The sequence below is a fragment of the Salmo salar genome, chromosome 01, assembly GCF_965601325.2.
Source record: "Salmo salar chromosome 01, fSalSal1, whole genome shotgun sequence".
NCBI classification, from domain to species: Eukaryota; Metazoa; Chordata; class Actinopteri; order Salmoniformes; family Salmonidae; genus Salmo; species Salmo salar.
This window is the reverse complement of record NC_138291.1, coordinates 51497480-51516450: the sequence shown is the minus strand read 5'-3', so window position 1 is coordinate 51516450 and position 18971 is coordinate 51497480. Positions and strand designations below refer to the sequence as shown.

At 42.6% G+C, this 18971-nt stretch overlaps 1 protein-coding gene across 3 annotated transcripts in view; it reads right to left on the bottom strand.

The window, feature by feature from the left end:
- LOC106604342 (suppressor of fused homolog) overlaps window positions 1–18163 on the bottom strand; it is a 31152-nt gene extending 12989 nt beyond the window's left edge. Inside the window, exons 1-6 of one of the 3 annotated variants that reach the window (XM_014198903.3) lie at window positions 17965–18163; window positions 17632–17808; window positions 7059–7193; window positions 6419–6555; window positions 2971–3113; window positions 2726–2811 (exon numbers count right to left, since the gene is read on the bottom strand). In XM_014198903.3, coding sequence (XP_014054378.3) covers window positions 2726–2811; window positions 2971–3113; window positions 6419–6555; window positions 7059–7193; window positions 17632–17780 — 650 coding nt within the window. In that variant the 5' untranslated portion in view covers window positions 17781–17808; window positions 17965–18163. Of the gene's footprint in view, window positions 1–2725; window positions 2812–2970; window positions 3114–6418; window positions 6556–7058; window positions 7194–17631 lie in introns of all 3 variants that reach the window. The other 2 variants (XM_014198897.3, XM_045718843.2) reach the window with 2 other exon arrangements.
- Between the last annotated feature and the right edge of the window lie 808 nt (window positions 18164–18971).

The window sequence follows — 18971 nt, the reverse complement described above, 5'->3', positions numbered from 1 at the left end:
ACATTCACTTTGTGCATGACAAGTCATTTTTCACTTATAATTTTACTGTATCGCAATTCCGGTGGGTCAGAAGTTTACATACACTAAATTGATTGTGCCTTTAAACAGCTTGGACAATTCCAGAAAATGATATCATGGCTTTAGCTTCTGATAGGTTAATTGACATAATTTGAGTCAATTGGAGGTGTACCTGTGGATGTATTTCAAGGCCTACCTTTGGACTCTTTGCTTGACATCATGGGAAAATCAAAAGAAATCAGCCAAGATCCCAGAAAAAAAAAAAAATAGTAGACCTCCACAAGTCTGATTCATCCTTGGGAGCAATTTCCAAACGCCTGAAGGTACCACGTTCATCTGTACAAACAATAGTACGCAAGTATAAACACCATGGGACCACACAGCTGTCATACAGCTCAGGAAGGAGACGCGTTCTGTCTCCTAGAGATGAACGTACTTTGGTGAGAAAATTGCAAATCAATCCCAGAACAGCAAGGGACCTTGTGAAGATGCTGGAGGAAACAGGTACAAAAGTATCTATATCCACAGTAAAATGAGTCCTATATCAACATAACCTAAAAGGCCGCTCAGCAAGGAAGAAGCCACTGCTCCAAAACCCCCATAAAAAAGCCAGACTACGGTTTGCAACTGCACATGGGGACAAAGGGGGAGGCTTGCAAGCCAAAGAACACCATCCCAACCGTTAAGCACGGGGGTGGCAGCATCATGTTGTGGATGTGCTTTGTGCAGGAGGGACTGGTGCACTTCACAAAATAGATGGCATCATGAGGGGAAATTATGTGGATATATCGAAGCAACATCTCAAGACATCAGTCAGGGAGTTAAAGCTTGGTCACAAATGGGTCTTCCAAATGGACAATGACCCCAGGCATACTTCCAAAGTTGTGGCGAAATGGCTTTAGGACAACAAAGTCAAGGTATTGGAGAGGCCATCACAAAGCCCTGACCTCAATTCTATAGAAAATTTGTGGGCAGAACTGAAAAAGCGTGTGCAAGCAAGGAGGCCTACAAACCTGACTCAGTTACACCAGCTCTGTCAGGAGGAATGGGCCAAAATTCACCCAACTTATTGTGGGAAGCTTGTGGAAGGCTACCCGAGACATTTGACATTTACATTTTAGTCATTTAGCAGATTCTCTTATCCAGAGCGACTTACAGTAGTGAATGCATACATTTCATGCATTCTTTTTGTACTGGCCCCCTGTGGGAATCGAACCCACAACCCTGGCGTTGCACACACCATGCTGGCATTGCAAACACCATGCTCTACCAACTGAGCCACAGGGAAGACTGACCCAAGTTAAACAATTTAAAGGCAATGCTACCAAATACTAATTGAGTGTATGTAAACTTCTGACCCACTGGGAATGTGATGAAAGAAATAAAAGCTGAAATAAATCATTCCCTCTACTATTATTCTGACATTCCACATTCTTAAAATAGTGGTGATCCTAACTGACCTAAGACAGAGAATTTTTACCAGGAGTTTAAATGTATTTGGCTAAGGTCTATGTAAACTTCTGACACACACATAATTGTGGCCCCCCCTTCAAATTAGTGGATTTGGCCATTTCAGCCACACCCGTTGCTGACGGGGTATAAAATTGAGCACACAGCCATGCAATCTCCACAGACAAACATTGGCAATAGAATGGCCTTACTGAAGAACTCTGACTTTCAACGTAGCACCATCATAGGATGCCACCTTTTCAACAAGTCAGTTCGTCAAATTTCTGCCCCCGATCAACTGTAAGTGCTGTTATTGTGAAGTGAAAATGTCTAGGAGCAACAACGGCTCAGCCGCGAAGTGGTTGGCCATACAAACTCAGAACGGGACTGCCGAGAGCTGAAGAGTGTAAAAGTCTCACTACAGAGTTCAAAACTGCCTCTGGAAGCAACGTCAGCACAATAACTGTTCTTCGGGAGCTTCATGAAATGGGTTTCCATAGTCGAGCAGCCGCACACCAGCCTAAGATTACCATGTGCAATGCCAAGCGTCAGCTGGAGTGGTGTAAAGCTCGCCACCATTGGACTCTGAATTAGTGGAAACGCGTTCTTTGGAGTGATGAATAACACTTCACCATCTGGCAGTCTGGGTTTAGTGGGATGCCAGGAGAACGCTACCTGCCCAAATGCATAGCGCCAAAGGTAAAGTTTTGTGGATGAGGAATAATGGTCTGGGGCTGTTTTCATGGTTGGGGCTAGGCCCCTTAGTTCCAATGAAGAGAAATCTTAACGCTATAGCATACAATGACATTCTAGACAATTCTCTGCTTCCAACTTTGTGGCAACAGTTTGGGGAAAGCCCTTTCCTGTTTCAGCATGACAATTCCCCAATGTGCACAAAGCGAGGTCCATACAGAAATGGTTTGTCGAGATCGGTGTAATAGAACTTGACTGGCCTGCACAAAGCCCGTACCTCAACCCCATCGAACACCTTTGGGATGAATTGGAACACCGACTGCGAGCCAGATCTAAAATCGTCCAACATCAGTGCCCGACCTCCCTAATGTTTGTGGCTGAATGGAAGCAAGTCCCCACATGTTCTAACATCTAGTGGAAGAGTGGAGGCTGTTATAGCAGCAAAGGGGGGACCAACACCATTTTAATGCCCATGATTTTGGCATGAGATGTTAGACGAGCAGGTGTCCACATACTTTTGCTCATGTAGTGCATCTCATATTTCAAACATGGACCTCAAACTCACACATGGACCCCTCGGAGCAGCTCCAGCATTCCTTGGCCGTTCCACTGCTGGGCCGCCTGCAACTCTTCTGTACACACACCCACAATCTATATAGAGAGGAGAGGGAGTTACACACACAAAAAAGGGGAGTAAGAAAGTGGGTTACAGAACACGTAGAGATGAGGGGACAGACATAATGCTATTATAGACTCAAAAGGAAGGAGTTGAGAGGGTACGCCGGAGAGCCTGGGGCTAGATTAGCTCACCTGCAGGAAGTTGACCAGGCCGAAGGGGGTGTGGACCGGAGTCATCTGGGGGTCTTCAGTGAGCAGCATGTGTTGGATACGAGACTCACTGTTGTCCAGGGGACTGTGCCACGATATGTGGTCTCCACTGCAAAACGTGTTTTCTACAGGACAGAGGAGAGACATGGAGGTTAAAGACTACTCAGTGACATATTGGAAAATACTAGGGCCGGGATAATACCAGTATTGCAATACTCGTTAGTATCGTGGCAAGGGAACAAAACAAAGTGCATTTCACTTCTTTAGGAGAAAAAAATATTGCGATACTGGTATCGTTCCAGCCCAAGAAAATACATACATTTTCTCAGCACTAGTCTAAGAGCAAATGAGAAAGTCAAGCGAAGGAGAAAGGAAGTGTGTGTATGTGAGAGAAATTGAGAAGGGAGAGAGAGAAATTGAAGTGAAAGAGTCCATGAGGGGGAGACCGCAAGTAAGAGATCCAGAGGAATCCATCTGCTTGGGAGGCAACAGGGAACTAGTCCAGATATACTGGAAAAGAGAGGGGGAGGAAAATGATCATTTTTACATTTTAGTCATTTCGCAGACGCTCTTATCCAGAGCGACTTACAGTAGTGAATGCATACATTTCATACCATGCATTTTTTTTTTGTACTGGCCCCCCGTGGGAATCAAACCCACAACCCTGGCGTTGCACACACCATGCTGCCGTTGCAAACACCATGCTCTACCAACTGAGCCACAGGGAATCCGGATCATGTTGTCGTTATGCTTCCCTTTGAGGTCTGAAGATTGTTATTTTGCAAAAACGGTCTGAAAGGTCTGCTGGCTCCCCGCAGCAAGATTGATTGGATGTTACAAAACACAGATATTTATTTTACATTGTAATTTCATAAAATGTCCATAATATATCTGCCGCTAAAAGTGTAAGGATAGTGTTTCACAGTATTACACTAGTGTTGTCATTGAAGATCTTACAATTAGAATATCACAGCCAATCTGTTTTATTTGATTGTCACGCTCTCTCAATATATCAGCTATGTGAATCGATTTTGCAGCTTATCATATGGCATGCATAGCCAATGCAGCCATAGGCCTACAGTATGATGGCATTACTGGTCTTATGGGCAACGGTCATCTGAAGGAGAATAGCTAAACTCATTGTTTACATGTTGAGCTATATGTTCTCAATTTAAAATGATACCAGTACAGAATGTATGAGACAAACCATGCCAGATTTTGTACATGCCTTTTAGGTACAGACATAAAAATGTTTAGTTCAAATCCAACCCTTGTAATTTAGGTACAAGGGTACCTGAAAATAAGGAGATGACAATTAGGCTACACGAGATGAACATTACAGGTAACATTTTATGTGGTTCATTTAATTTAATTTATTTGAGCAATGTTGCTTGCAAAATAATTGCAGTTGTTTCCATAGAAAGAGCAACTGTGCTGCCACCCTGTTCGAAGGTAACAGTTCATTTCATTACAGTGGTTAAGATGGATTTTCATTGTGGTCCATGGTGTTTATCGCCCCCTAGTGGAGCTTTCTGGTACTTAGAAAGACGGTACGCAAACAGGAAGTATTGAATTTGTTCTGCACACATAAAAGCAGCTAAAAACAATGCTATGGTTCAGGTCTTTCAGTGTAGCTATTTCTTGTCACGCTTCAGCCTCAGAAAAAAAATGGTTTGTAAGTTAGATTCAAGCATATTGCTAGTGATGATAATCTTATTGATAGAATTGCTTACTTATCAATGTTAGTTGGTTGCATTTACTCACACAAATTGCCTTGCCTTTCATGTATGCCGTCAGCTGTACTACTTTGCTCGTGCGTCATGTAAACGAGTTGTAAAATATACAATACTGAAGTTGTTACTGTTTCTAGTGTAATATGCTTTGTTATTCTACAGAGATGGTTGTACATTAGAGTAATGAAAGGACTTAGCCAATTACCATGAGTAACAATTAGCTATATGGTTTGGCGTCATGCCAGATACATGGTACCTTGGCACGTGCTTTGTATTTATGCAACGTTAACTTGAAATGTATAATGTACAGCAACAGTATGTCGATGTGAATTGAATACTAATGTATATTATTTTCTGTATTTTGCAGTTTCACACCATAAACGTTTTCAATATATTCATTCAAGAAAAGTCACGCCTTGGGAGTTTTATTGAAGACTTAGTTGTTAGCCTTCTGTCTAGTTTTGCATGGGAATGCAATTCAAGGGCAGAATAGCAACCATGTACTATCTATGCATCACTGACCCTGGATAAGCTAGAGACTGGGCTAACACAGCTAACCTTTTAGGTCAATAATATGCTGTTTTTATAACAATTGTGTTGGCTTTATAATCAGAGAAATTGAACTAGCTAGTAGTTAGCTAGTTATAGGCTCTAGGTAGTTTTTCTCAACTCAGATTTACTCAAGAGGCATACAACACAGTGTAGGGATAACCTATAGGCCTTGTGTTTTAATTTCTATCTTTTTTTTTAATGTATTCATTCGGGTTCAGCGTGTCGTTACGCCCCTAGCAGATAGGGTAGAATAACCTAGAGAGAATGGGCACCCCCTCCCTCTCTGCTTCCCTGACCGGCTTTTAAACACTCCCACCCTCCCCTCAATGTAATCTTTAAACACGGCTAGATGATTTAAAGGACTTCGCAAAGTGGCGCGCTTACACACACACACACACACACACACACACACACACACACACACACACACACACACACACACACACACACACACACACACACACACACACACACACACACACACACACACACACACACACACACACACACACACACACACACACACACACACACACACACACACACACACACCAGGAAAGGTCTGTGAGAAAGGGAGAAACGTTTTCACAGCTGTAAAGAAAATACTGTTAAGATTAGAAAGTTCCTCAGCTAAGACAACTTTTAACACTTCTCCCATCAGAGAAAGGGAAATGAGACTTTAGTTTCCCCAGAGCCCAGAAGAACCGCACAGAGCTGGCTAGGTCTTTAAAAACACAGGTGTCATACATTACATAACATGCTCTTCTAGTTCACATTTACTTCCATTTAGCCCTTATTCTAACAAGCTGAATGAGAACACATTCTTTTACAGGCTACATGAGGAAGTTGCAGCAGAGAAGCGAAGGGTTGAAAGAGCCAATGGGAAGCTGGGGATGATTGGGCTGAGTTCCACTAAGTGTTCTCCTTAGCAAAAACATCACTGACGTAGGGTTACATGAGGTTAAATACTGACATGCTCCAAAATGTCCATGCAGAGGCAGGGGAGCCCTCTGCGCGGTGAATTAACAAAGCGGCTGGGAATGCATAATGCCCTGAGTGCCTTCCTTGTAATTGGTAGACAAACAACTCCCTTCTCCACCTACCATATCCCCGCCACACTAGACACACAGAGCCTGGGTCCTTACCTGATTGGAAGACATAGCGGGCCAGGCCCTGCATGAGTTCAGCCGGCCAAGTAGGAGGGGCTGTTTCTCCCACCTCTCTCTTCAGCCTGAACGTCAGCTCAAAGCCAAAGCCACTGGAGCCTTCCTGGCCTGTAAACCTGACAATACACATACAGAATTCAAGCAGTCGCACTCATCAGGTGTGTGTGTGTTTGTGTGTGTGTGTGTGAATTAGCCACACCCTGGGCCCTCCTAATTTGACAGCGAGTCAACACCATAAACCCAGATTCTCCTTTCCTTTAGTTACTTTTCTTTACCCAATCCACCCATTCAGTAACACTGCAAAATTATGGTAAACATGCATTAAGAATGGCAGCTGTTTGAAGGGGAGCAAACGGGGAGATTGCTGGGAATTGTGGGGGAGCAGAGCTACCAAGTCTACTCAAGAACAATACAAAACAAGGGGGTGAAAACTGTTGATGTGAAATAACTTTGAGGAACAAGAAAAACAAGTGTGGAGTGTGTTAGGGTTTCAATGCTGATTCTGCAGAATGACACAAAGGAGTGAAAGTGAACAGCTGCACACACCATGTGTCGGTGTGTTAGTAACCTGGGCAACTTGGTCCGCCAGAGCTCTAACCTGAAGTACTGTACTACTTACTCATGTACTCTGTTGTCTCCATACAGGTCACTGAGTCCGAAGCTGATGTAGTGCCAGTGTTCCTGTACGTCCTGCGCTGCACAGCCCATGTTACGGTACATACTGATGTAGTCCAATGGATCAGGACCTCCCAACCTGTAGATACACACTACTGTTAAAAGCGCAACACCTGCCAAATGCGGGTAGATTTTGGAATTGGTGGGTAAGATGTCTATTTCACCAGCCACGTTGGCGGGTGGTCAGGTCACAATGTGAACAACATGTGAATAAAAAGTATGATCACATTTAGTTAAATAAATGCAGCAATACCCGTTTTCAAAGTATTTATAACCTTTTGTTTCATAGCTGGTAAATTAAATTGCACAAAGTCAAAGAACTAGGAATCCTAAATAGACTATGGGGGGCTGTGCACACGTAACGAGCAGAGTGAAAGATTCATTTTTAGAAGCGCTGCGCACAGTTATAAAAGTTGGTCTAATTAACTTGAAACAAACGTCTACTGAAGTCAGTTTGTCCTTGTGTTTCTTGGCTATTTACATTGTTTTATTAACAAGTTAGGTTGTTTTTTTCTGTTTGAGTTAACTGCTCGGGAAGACATCTCACAGGCACAAACATGACTCCAGTCGCTCTACCAAAGTAACGTCCCGCCCTTAAAGGGACAGGTGAATGTGTGTCTCATCTGTGATATTTTTGGTTAAAATACTCAGGTCACAAAAAAATGAAATTAAACAATATACCATGTTTTAGAAACATTACAAAGCATGCGCATCCGTTTGCGTTTTGTTGGTGTAATTTTAGCGGCCCCAAAATATTTTGTCTGGTTAAACAATCTGGAGTAGCTGGTAGATTTTTAAAATCTACCTGCCACAGTGACTGGTGGGCCAAAAAGTAACAAGTTTAATTAATTGCATAACCATTGATTCTTGAACTTAATGTCTAATCAGCTTAGGATAACTATATAATACCATCATAACCCAAAATAAGGTGTTTTACACTTGTTTGTAGACTGTTTGTTTACAAACTCTGTAGGCTTTAGCTTTAAAATAATATGCTTAGCTATACCTATCATGTTGGTCTCACGGACTATCAATCCTGGAGGGAGTTCGATTAACCTGAGCCGCAGTGTACCGGGCTAGGCACATGACGTGAACGGGCAAAAGCAGCAAGAAGAGGGGCACCTAATCACACACCTTGACTTAAATCCAAATTTATGTTGTGTTATAGCCTGAATTCAAAATGTATTAAATATTTGTTAACATCTCACCCATCTACACACAATACCCCATAATGACATGAACACGTTTTTAGAAATGTTTTCAAATTCATTAAATGAAATACATAAATCTAGTATTTATTCACACCCCTTTGCCATGACACTCCAAATTGAGTCCACCTGTGACCAATTCAAATGTTTAGAAAGAAACACATGCCTATATAAAAAGGTCCCACAGTTGACAGTGCGTATTAAAACAGAAACTATACCATGAAGTCCAAGGAAGTGTCTGTAGATCTCCAAGATAGAATTGTGAAGAGGCATATATCTGGGGAAGGGTATAAAACAAGATTATTGAACGATTCCAAGAGCAGTGGCCTCCATCATTGCTAAAAGGAATAAAATATAGAACTACCCAGACTCTGCCTAGAGCTGGCCGTCCAACCAAACTGAGCAACCGGGCAAGGACGACATTGGTCAGGGAGGTGACCAATAACCCTTGCCAGAACTAGAGTTCCTTGGCTGATATGGGAGAACCTGCCAGAAGGTCTCTACAGCACTTCACCAATCTGTGCTTTATGGGAGAGTGGCCAGACGGAAGCCACTCCTGAGAAAAAGACACATGATAGCAAGCCTGGAGTTTGCAAAAAGGTATGTGAAAAGACTTGTGTGAAAGAGCATCTACTGAAAAATACTGGTAGACTTGCAGATTTGGGTCAGGGACAGTGCTATTCGCAAACACTACCATCAGATGCCTGTATTACACCGAACGTGCAAGCCTGGGAAAATGAACAGGGACAGTACTGTAAAGTAGGCCTAATAATGCTTAAATAAATCGACTGCTGGCATTTACTATAGGCTGCACGTTTTTACATTGTATTACATTTCTAGCAAGACTATCCAAGCGATCGACTCACTAATGGATGAAGATGCGCTCGGCAAAGTCCATCAAAATTGCTACTGAAAAGAAGATCAAGCAGGCCAAGTCCCAAGCATCCCCTCAAACTCCTCAGCCACGCTCAAGGTCCTAAACGATATCATAACCGCCATCGATAAGACAGTACTGTGCAGCCGTCTTCATCATCCTGGCCAAGGCTTTCAACTCTGTCAATCAACGCATTCTTATCAGCAGACTCAACAGCCTTGGTTTCTCAAATGACGGCCTCGCCTGGTTCACTAACTACTTCTCAGATAGAGTTCAGTGTGTCAAATCGGAGGGCCTGTTGTCCGGACCTCTGGCAGTCTATGGGGTGCCACAGGGTTCAATTCTCAGGCTGACTATTTTCTCTGTAAATATATCAATGTCGCCGTGCTTGCTGCTGGTGATTCTCTGATCCACCTCTACACAGACGACACCATTCTGTATACATCTGGCCCTTCTTTTGACACCGTGTTAAACCTCCAAACGAGCTTCAATGCCATACAACACGCCTTCCGTGGCCTCCAACTGCTCTTAACTTCATTAGGGTAGGGGGCACTATTTTCACCTCCGGATGAAAAGCGTGCCCAAGGTAAACTGCCTGTTACTCAGGCCCAGAAGCTAGGATATGCATATCATTTGTAGATTTGGATAGAAAACACTAAAGTTTCCAAAACTGTTAGAATAATGTCTGAGTATAACAGAACTGATATGGCAGGCGAAAACCTGAGAAAAAATAATCCCACTTGCTGGATGGATTTATGTTTGTAGTTTTCTATTGAATGCCACTACAGTATCCATCGGCTTTGGACTCAAATTGCACTTCCTATGGCTTCCACTAGATGTCAACAGTCTAGAAATTGTTTCAGGCTTGTATTCTGAAAAATGAGGGAGTAAGACCACTTTGAATGAGTGGACCATTCAGTGTCCCAGAGGTTTTTCATGCGCACGACCGAGAGCACGCCTTTCTTGTTTTCCTTTTATATTGATGAAGCTTTTGTCCGGTTGTGAATGTTATTGGTTATTATGACTAAAAACAACCTGAAGATTGATTATAAACATCGTTTGACATGTTTCTACGAACTTTACTGATACTTTGGGACTTTTAGGATTTTGTCTGTCTGTTGTGACTGCCTTTGTTTTGTTCAGTAATCCACAGGCTCAGAGGTTTTTGGATATAAAGAGGGACTTTATCAAACAAAACAAACATTTATTGAGTAAATGGGAGTCTTGTGAGTGTAACCATACAAAGATCATCAAAGGTAAGTGATTAATGTTATCACTATTTCTGACTTGTAAGTCCTCTACTTGGCTGGTAACTGTTTGTAATGATTTGACTGCTGGGCGCTGTTCTCAGATAATCGCACGGTATGCTTTTGCCGTAAAGCCTTTTTGAAATCTGACACCGTAGTTGGATTAACAAGAAGTTAATCTTTAAACCGATGTATAACACTTGTATGTTTTATGAATTTTTATTATGAGTATTTCTGTTTTTGAATTTGGCACTGCAATTTCACTGGATGTTGGCCAGGTGGGATGGTAGCGTCCCACACCCCCTAGAGAGGTTCAATGCTAATAAAACGAAATGCATGCTCTTTAACCGATCGCTGCCCGCCCGCCCAACTAGCATTACTACGCTGGACGTTTCCGATTTAGAATACGTGGACAACTATAAATACCGAGGCTAGACTGTAAACTCTCCTTCCAGACTCATTAAGCATCTCCAATCCAAAATGAAATAGAGAATCGGCTTCCTATTTCGCAACAAAGCGTGCTGCCAAACATAAAACTGACCATCCTACCGATCCTCGACTTCGGCGATGTCATTTACAAAATAGCCTCCAATACCCTACTCAATAAATTGGATGCAGTATATCACAGTGCCATCCGTTTTGTCACCAAAGCCCCATATACTACCCACCACTGCGACCTGTACGCTCGTGTTGGCTGGCACTCGCTTCATACTCGTCGCCAAACCCACTGGCTCCAGGTCATCTACAAGACCCTGCTAGGTAAAGTCCCCCCTTATCTCCGCTCACTGGTAACCATAGCAGCACCCACCTGTAGCACCCCCAAAGCCAATTCCTCCTTCGGCCGCCTCTCTTTCCAGTTCTCTGCTGCCAATGACTGGAACGAACTACAAAAATCTCTAAAACTGGAAACACATCTCCCTCACTAGCTTTAAGCACCAGCTGTCAGAGCAGCTCAGATTACTGCACCTGTACATAGCCCATCTATAATTTAGCCCAAACAACTACCTCTTCCCCTACTGTATTTATTTATTTTGCTCCTTTGCACTCCATTATTTCTACTTTGCACTTTCTTCCACTGCAAATCTACCATTCCAGTGTTTTACTTGCTATATTGTATTTACTTTGCAACCATAGCCTTTACCTCCCTTATCTCACCTCATTTGCTCATTTTGTATATAGACTTATTTTTCTACTATATTATTGACTGTATGTTTGTTTTACTCCATGTGTAACTCGGTGTTCTTGTATGTGTCAAACTGCTTGCTTTATCTTGGCCAGGTCGCAATTGTAAATGAAAACTTGTTCTCAACTTGCCTACCTGGTTAAATAAAAATAAATAAATGGCATATATATTACTCTTACAGAATTTCCACGTGGGCGAGGATATTGGAAATTTAATCAAAGCCTACTAGATGATAAATTGTTTTTAACTAAGACAGAAGAATTTATAACTGACTTTTTCCAGGCATAACATAGGTACAGCAGATCCCCCTTATTGTATGGGACACTTTTAAATGTTCCTTCAGAGACCATGCAATTCAGTACTCATCTATAAAACAAAAGCAATTTAGATTCAAAGAGTCCATATTAACAAAGGAAATTGAAAAACTAACAGTACAGTTAGACAGCAATAAAAACTGTACCATAGAGGCACAGAATAAGTTAGAGGAAAAACAAAATTAAATGGAGGAACTTATTCAAGAAAGATCCAGTGTAATATATAATAAAAATAAAGCGAACTGGATGGAATATGGGGAAAATGCACCAAATTCTTTTCAATCTTCAATATAGAAATGCTACCAAACATTTTTTTTGAAACTTGTTACAAATGATGGAGTTACATGATTCACCTTATGATATTTTGAAAGAGGAAGTAAAGTACTTTAAGAATATGTCTACTAACCGAAGCTAATTGTATGGAATTTTTTCCTAATAATACTGTACAGAAAGACTCATGAAGGCCAAACTACAGAGGAGGAACTTCTTGATGCAATTACTTTTTTTTTATATACTCAGATGACCATTATTAGCATGTTTTAACCACTCCTATATAAATGGTAGATTATCAGACACACAACAAGAAGGTCTGATATCATTATTACTGAAGCAGGACCCAAGTGGGGTGTGTGTGTGTGATATATATATATACTGCTCAAAAAAATAAAGGGAACACTTAAACAACACATCCTAGATCTGAATGAAAGAAATAATCTTATTAAATACCTTTTTCTTTACATAGTTGAATGTGCTGACAACAAAATCACACAAAAATAATCAATGGAAATCCAATTTATCAACCCATGGAGGTCTGGATTTGGAGTCACACTCAAAATTAAAGTGGAAAACCACACTACAGGCTGATCCAACTTTGATGTAATGTCCTTAAAACAAGTCAAAATGAGGCTCAGTAGTGTGTGTGTATGATCTCCCTACAACGCCTGGGCATGCTCCTGATGAGGTGGTGGATAGTCTCCTGAGGGATCTCCTCCCAGACCTGGACTAAAGCATCCGCCAACTCCTGGACAGTCTGTGGTGCAACGTGGCGTTGGTGGATGGAGCGAGACATGATGTCCCAGATGTGCTCAATTGGATTCAGGTCTGGGGAATGGGTGGGCCAGTCCATAGCATCAATGCCTTCCTCTTGCAGGAACTGCTGACACACTCCAGCCACATGAGGTCTAGCATTGTCTTGCATTAGGAGGAACCCAGGGCCAACCGCACCAGCATATGGTCTCACAAGGGGTCTGAGGATCTCATCTCGGTACCTAATGGCAGTCAGGCTACCTCTGGCGAGCACATGGAGGGCTGTGCGGCCCCCCAAAGAAATGCCACCCCACACCATGACTGACCCACCGCCAAACCGGTCATGCTGGAGGATGTTGCAGGCAGCAGAACGTTCTCCACGGCGTCTCCAGACTCTGTCACATCTGTCACGTGCTCAGTGTGAACCTGCTTTCATCTGTGAAGAGTACAGGGTCCCAGTGGTGAATTTGCCAATCTTGGTGTTCTCTGGCAAATGCCAAACGTCCTGCATGGTGTTGGGCTGTAAGCACAACCCCCACCTGTGGACGTCGGGCCCTCATACCACCCTCATGGAGTCTGTTTCTGACCGTTTGAGCAGACACATGCACATTTGTGGCCTGCTGGAGGTCATTTTGCAGGGCTCTGGCAGTGCTTCTCCTGCTCCTCCTTTCACAAAGGCGGAGGTAGCGGTCCTGCTGCTGGGTTGTTGCCCTCCTACGGCCTCCTCCACATCTCCTGATGTACTGGCCTGTCTCCTGGTAGCGCCTCCATGCTCTGGACACTACGCTGACAGACACAGCAAACCTTCTTGCCACAGCTCGCATTGATGTGCCATCCTGGATGAGCTGCACTACCTGAGCCACTTGTGTGGGTTGTAGACTCCGTCTCATGCTACCACTAGAGTGAAAACACCGCCAGCATTCAAAAGTGACCAAAACATCAGCCAGGAAGCATAGGAACTGAGAAGTGGTCTGTGGTCCCCACCTGCAGAACCACTCCTTTATTGGGGGTGTCTTGCTAATTGCCTATAATTTCCACCTGTTGTCTATTCCATTTGCACAACACCATGTGAAATTTATTGTCAATCAGTGTTGCTTCCTAAGTGGACAGTTTGATTTCACAGAAGTGTGATTGACCTGGAGTTACATTGTGTTGTTTAAGTGTTCCCTTTATTTTTTTGAGCAGTGTATATGTATGCAAAAATCCTAGCCAAATGCTTGGCACATTATTTAAAAAGTATTGTCAGATATTATTCATCCTAATAAGACAGGTTTTTTACATGGACGATACATTGGCGATAATATAAGATAAGTACTGGAAACAATAGAATACTATGAAATATCGGGGACACCAGGCCTGGTCTTCATAGCTGATTTTGAAAAGGCTTTTGCTAAAGTACGACTGGAGTTCATATTTAAATGCCTAGAATATTTACATTTTGGGGAATCTCTTATAAAATTGGTTAAAGTTATGTATAGTAACCCTAGGTGAAAAATAGTAAATAATGGCTACATAACAGAAAGTTTTAAATTGTCTAGAGGAGTAAAACAAGGTTGTCCACAATCGGCATATCTATTTATTATTGCCATCAAAATGTTAAAAGTTAAAATAAGATCCAACAACAACATTAAGGGATAATAAATCTGTGGCTTAAAAACAAAGGTGTCATTGTACGCTTAAGAATCAAGTGCTCTTTTCAAATCAAAATGTATTGGTCACATACACATGGTTAGCAGATGTTAATGCGAGTGTAGCGAAATGCTTGTGCTTTTAGTTCTGACCATACAGTAATACCTAACAATTTCACAACAACTACCTTGTACACACGTGTAAACGAATGAATAAGAATATGTATATATGAATATATGGATGACCGATGCCCGAACGGCATAGGTAAGATGCAGTAGATGGTATAGAGTACAGTATATACATATGAGATGAGTAATGTAGGGTATGTAAACATATAAAGCGGCATTGTTTAACCTCTCTTGGGTAGGGGGCAGTATTTTCACGTCCGGATAAAAAACGTACCCGATTTAATCTGGTTATTACTCCTGCCCAGAAACTAGAATATGCATATAATTTGATTTGGATAGAAAACACCCTAAAGTTTCTAAAACTGTTTGAATGGTGTCTGAGTATAACAGAACTCATATGGCAGACCAAAACCTGAGAAGATTCTATTTAGGAAGTGCCCTCTCTGACCATTTCTTGGCCTTCTATTGCCTCTTTATCGAAAACAGAGGATCTCTGCTGTAACGTGACATTTTCTAAGGCTCCCATAGGCTCTCAGAAGGCGCCAGAACGGGGAATGATGACTCTGCAGTCCCTGGCTGAAAAACAGTAGCGCATTTGGAAAGTGGTCGATCTGAGAACAATGACACGGGTGCGCGCGTGAACGTGAAGACACCATTTTCTTCTTTCAGTCTTTGAACGAAAACAACGTCTCCCGGTCGGAATATTATCGCCATTTTACGAGATAAATCGCATCAAAATTGATTTTAAAGAGCGTTTGACATGCTTCGAAGTACGGTAATGGAATATTTGGAATTTTTTTGTCACGACATGCGTCCGCGCGTCACCGTTCGGATAGGGACCTGAACGCACGGACAAAACAGAGGATATTTGAACATAACTATGGATTATTTTGAACCAAAACAACATTTGTGGTTGAAGTAGAAGTCCTGGGAGTGCATTCTGACGAAGAACAGCAAAGGTAACCCAATTTTTCTTATAGTAATTCTGAGTTTAGTGAACGCCAAACTTGGTGTCAAATTAGCTAGCCCGTGATGGCGAGCTATCTACTCAGAATATTGCAAAATGTGCTTTTGCCGAAAAGCTATTTTAAAATCTGACATCGCTATTGCATAAAGGAGTTCTGTATCTATAATTCTTAAAATAATAATGTTTTTTGTGAACGTTTATCGTGAGTAATTTAGTAAATTCACCGGAAGTTTCGGTGGGTATGCTAGTTCTGAACGCTGCCATCAATCCACAGTTTCTGGTTGGGGAAGGTTTTAATAGTCACCGTGGGTACATCATCGACGGCCCTTGCCCTCACCCTCCGATCAAACAGGTCCCAGACGTGCTCAATGGGATAGAGATCCGGGCTCGTCGCTGGCCATGGCAGAACACTGACATTCCTGTCTTGCAGGAAATCACGCACAGAACAAGCAGTATGGCTTGTGGCATTGTCATGCTGGAGGGTCATGTCACGACGAGCCTGCAGGAAGGGTACCACATAAGGGAGGAGGATGTCTTCCCTGTAACGCACAGCGTTGAGATTGCCTGCAATGACAACAAGCTCAGTCCGATGATGCTGTGACACACCGCCCCAGACCATGACAGACCCTCCACCTCCAAATCGATCCCGCTCCAGAGTACAGGCCTCGGTGTAACGCTCATTCCGTCAACGATAAACGTAAATCCGACCATCACCCCTGGTGCGACAAAACCGTGACTCGTCAGTGAAGAGCACTTTTTGCCAGACCTGTGTGGTCCAGCGGCGGTGGGTTTGTGCCCATAGGCAACGTTGTTGCCGGTGATGTCTGGTGAGGACCTGCCTTACAACAGGCTTACAAGCCCTCAGTCCAGCCTCTCTCAGCCTATTGCGGACAGTATGAGCACTGATGGAGGGATTGTGCGTTCCTGGTGTAACTCAGCCAGCTGTTGCCATCCTGTACCTGTCCCGCAGGTGTGATGTTCGGATGTACCGATCCTGTGCAGGTGTTGCTACATGTTGTCTGCCACTGCGAGGATGATCAGCTGTCCGTCCCGTCTCCCTGTAGCGCTGTCTTAGGCGTCTCACAGTACGGACATTGCAATTTACTGCCCTGGTCACATCTTCAGTCCTCATGCCTACTTGCAGCATGCCTAAGGCACGTTCGCGCAGATGAGCAGGGACCTTGGGCATCTTTCTTTTGGTGTTTTTCAGAGTCAGTAGAAAGGCCTCTTTAGTGTCCTAAGTCTTCATAACTATGACCTTAATTGCAGACGTTAGTGTCTTAACAACTGTTCCACAGGTGCATGTTCATTCATTGTTTATGGTTCATTGAACAAGCATGGGAAACAGTGTTTAAACCCTTTACAATGAAGATCTGTACAGTTATTTGGATTTTTACGAATGATCGTTGAAAGACAGGGTCCTGAAAAAAGGGACATTTCTTTTTTTGCTGAGTTTATTACCACGACTAACCGGTGTCCCCGCACATTGTACTGGTTCCCTGTATATATAGCCTCGCTAGTGTTATTTTACTGCTACTCTTTAATTATTTGTTATTTTATTTTTTAATTATACATTTTTTACGTATTTTTCTAAAAATTGTGTTGGTTAAAGGCTTGTAAGTAAGCATTTCACTCAGGTCTAAACCTGTTGTATTCGGCACATGTGACAAATAAAATTTGATTTGTTACAATTGTTATGACAACGTAAGAGAAAGTATGTTTTTGTTTGTCTTTGATGTTACCGAACTCAATGTCTTATATTTGATTCAATAAAAAGTCGCCACTCAACTCAATCGTAAATCGTTGAGTTTTAGGCTACTAGCGAACTTAGCTAGTTAAATTTCTCGCCGTATCCTGAAACCTTGGAAGGTTGTTATCTAACTGAGTTAACTTAGCTAGTTTACAAAGTTGTGTATCCAGAAGAAGACGTTACCTACTCACCAGTATTTTACAATGGCTGTAACTTGTAAGGGGTTGGCCTGGTCGGGGTAGAGGCGCCTGCATTCCCCGTAGATTGCCTGCAGACCCGGGGGGAAGAGTGACGCCAGGCCGGGGGCTACTGGTCCGCTGGTAGGCCGCACCTCGTCCATCCCTACTGCTTCAGAAAGCTGGGAATACCTCCAAGGGCAACACAAATTACTTTCTCCGGGAAGTTAAGGGAGAATCCCTCTGCTTACTGTTGGTTGATGGGACAACAGTAACTGTATTTTGAATTGTTGATATTGTTTACAAGCAAAAGTAAACTGTCGCCCCACAATTGTTATCCCCACTCACTGTTGTTCGCTCCCACCTATGAAAAGTTTTCCTCATTGGTTTGGGCTGTAGAAAGGAACGGAGGACCTGTCAAGTTCGTTTTGCATGTCCCGGTGCCCCGTTTGAACGCAGTTTTCATCATTTTAGATCATTCAATTGGTCTTAAGTGAGACATCCACTCACCCGGGATTACGGGACATGCGCCACTAATTGAGTGACGTTTACTCAATCCAATCAAAGTGCCATTCTTGGGTAGGCGGTTTCAAATACAGAGTTGTGGTTGGCTGAACAATTGTCAATCATTACCTGAGAGCCATTCGCAAGAACATGAAAAACTTTCCTCAAGTTTTTGATCACATTTCAATTGATCATAATGTGTGTTTATTTTGGAGGGTGAAAAGTTCTGAATGTTGCAGTTATTTTCGCACCTAAGAAAATACATGTTCAATACCAGATATCATATTTATTTCCAATGCAAAGTTATTTACCATTATTTTACAAGGCAACGACCTGGCGAAAAGAGTTACAGGCGGGAGGAGAGGGGATGAAGCTGGAGATGATTTGGTTCCCATGATGGTATGAGCATAGACATTAAAAGGGTATGAGGGCCATTTTGGGAATTTAGCCAGCAAAAAAATATAATAGATTTCAATATATTTAAAAGCTATTCGAAATACATGAAGATACATTTGCATATTTCCTAAAATGCATGTAATGCCTTAAAACAGGGATGGCATCTCCAGTCCTCGGGGGACCTGATTGGTGTCACAGCCCCAGCTAACACACCTCACTCCAATAATCAACTAATCATGATCTTCAGTTTAGAATGCAATTAGTTTAATCAGCTGCGTTTACTAGGGATGGGAGAAGAGTGTGACACCACACAACTCCGGCCCCCAAGGACTGGAGTTGCCTATCCCTGCCTTAAAATGTTTCCCAGAGATGCATGTACATACATTTGCATCTTTGCTCAAATGCAATATTCCAGAAATGCATGGCTATGATATCAAGTCTCCTGAGTGACGCAG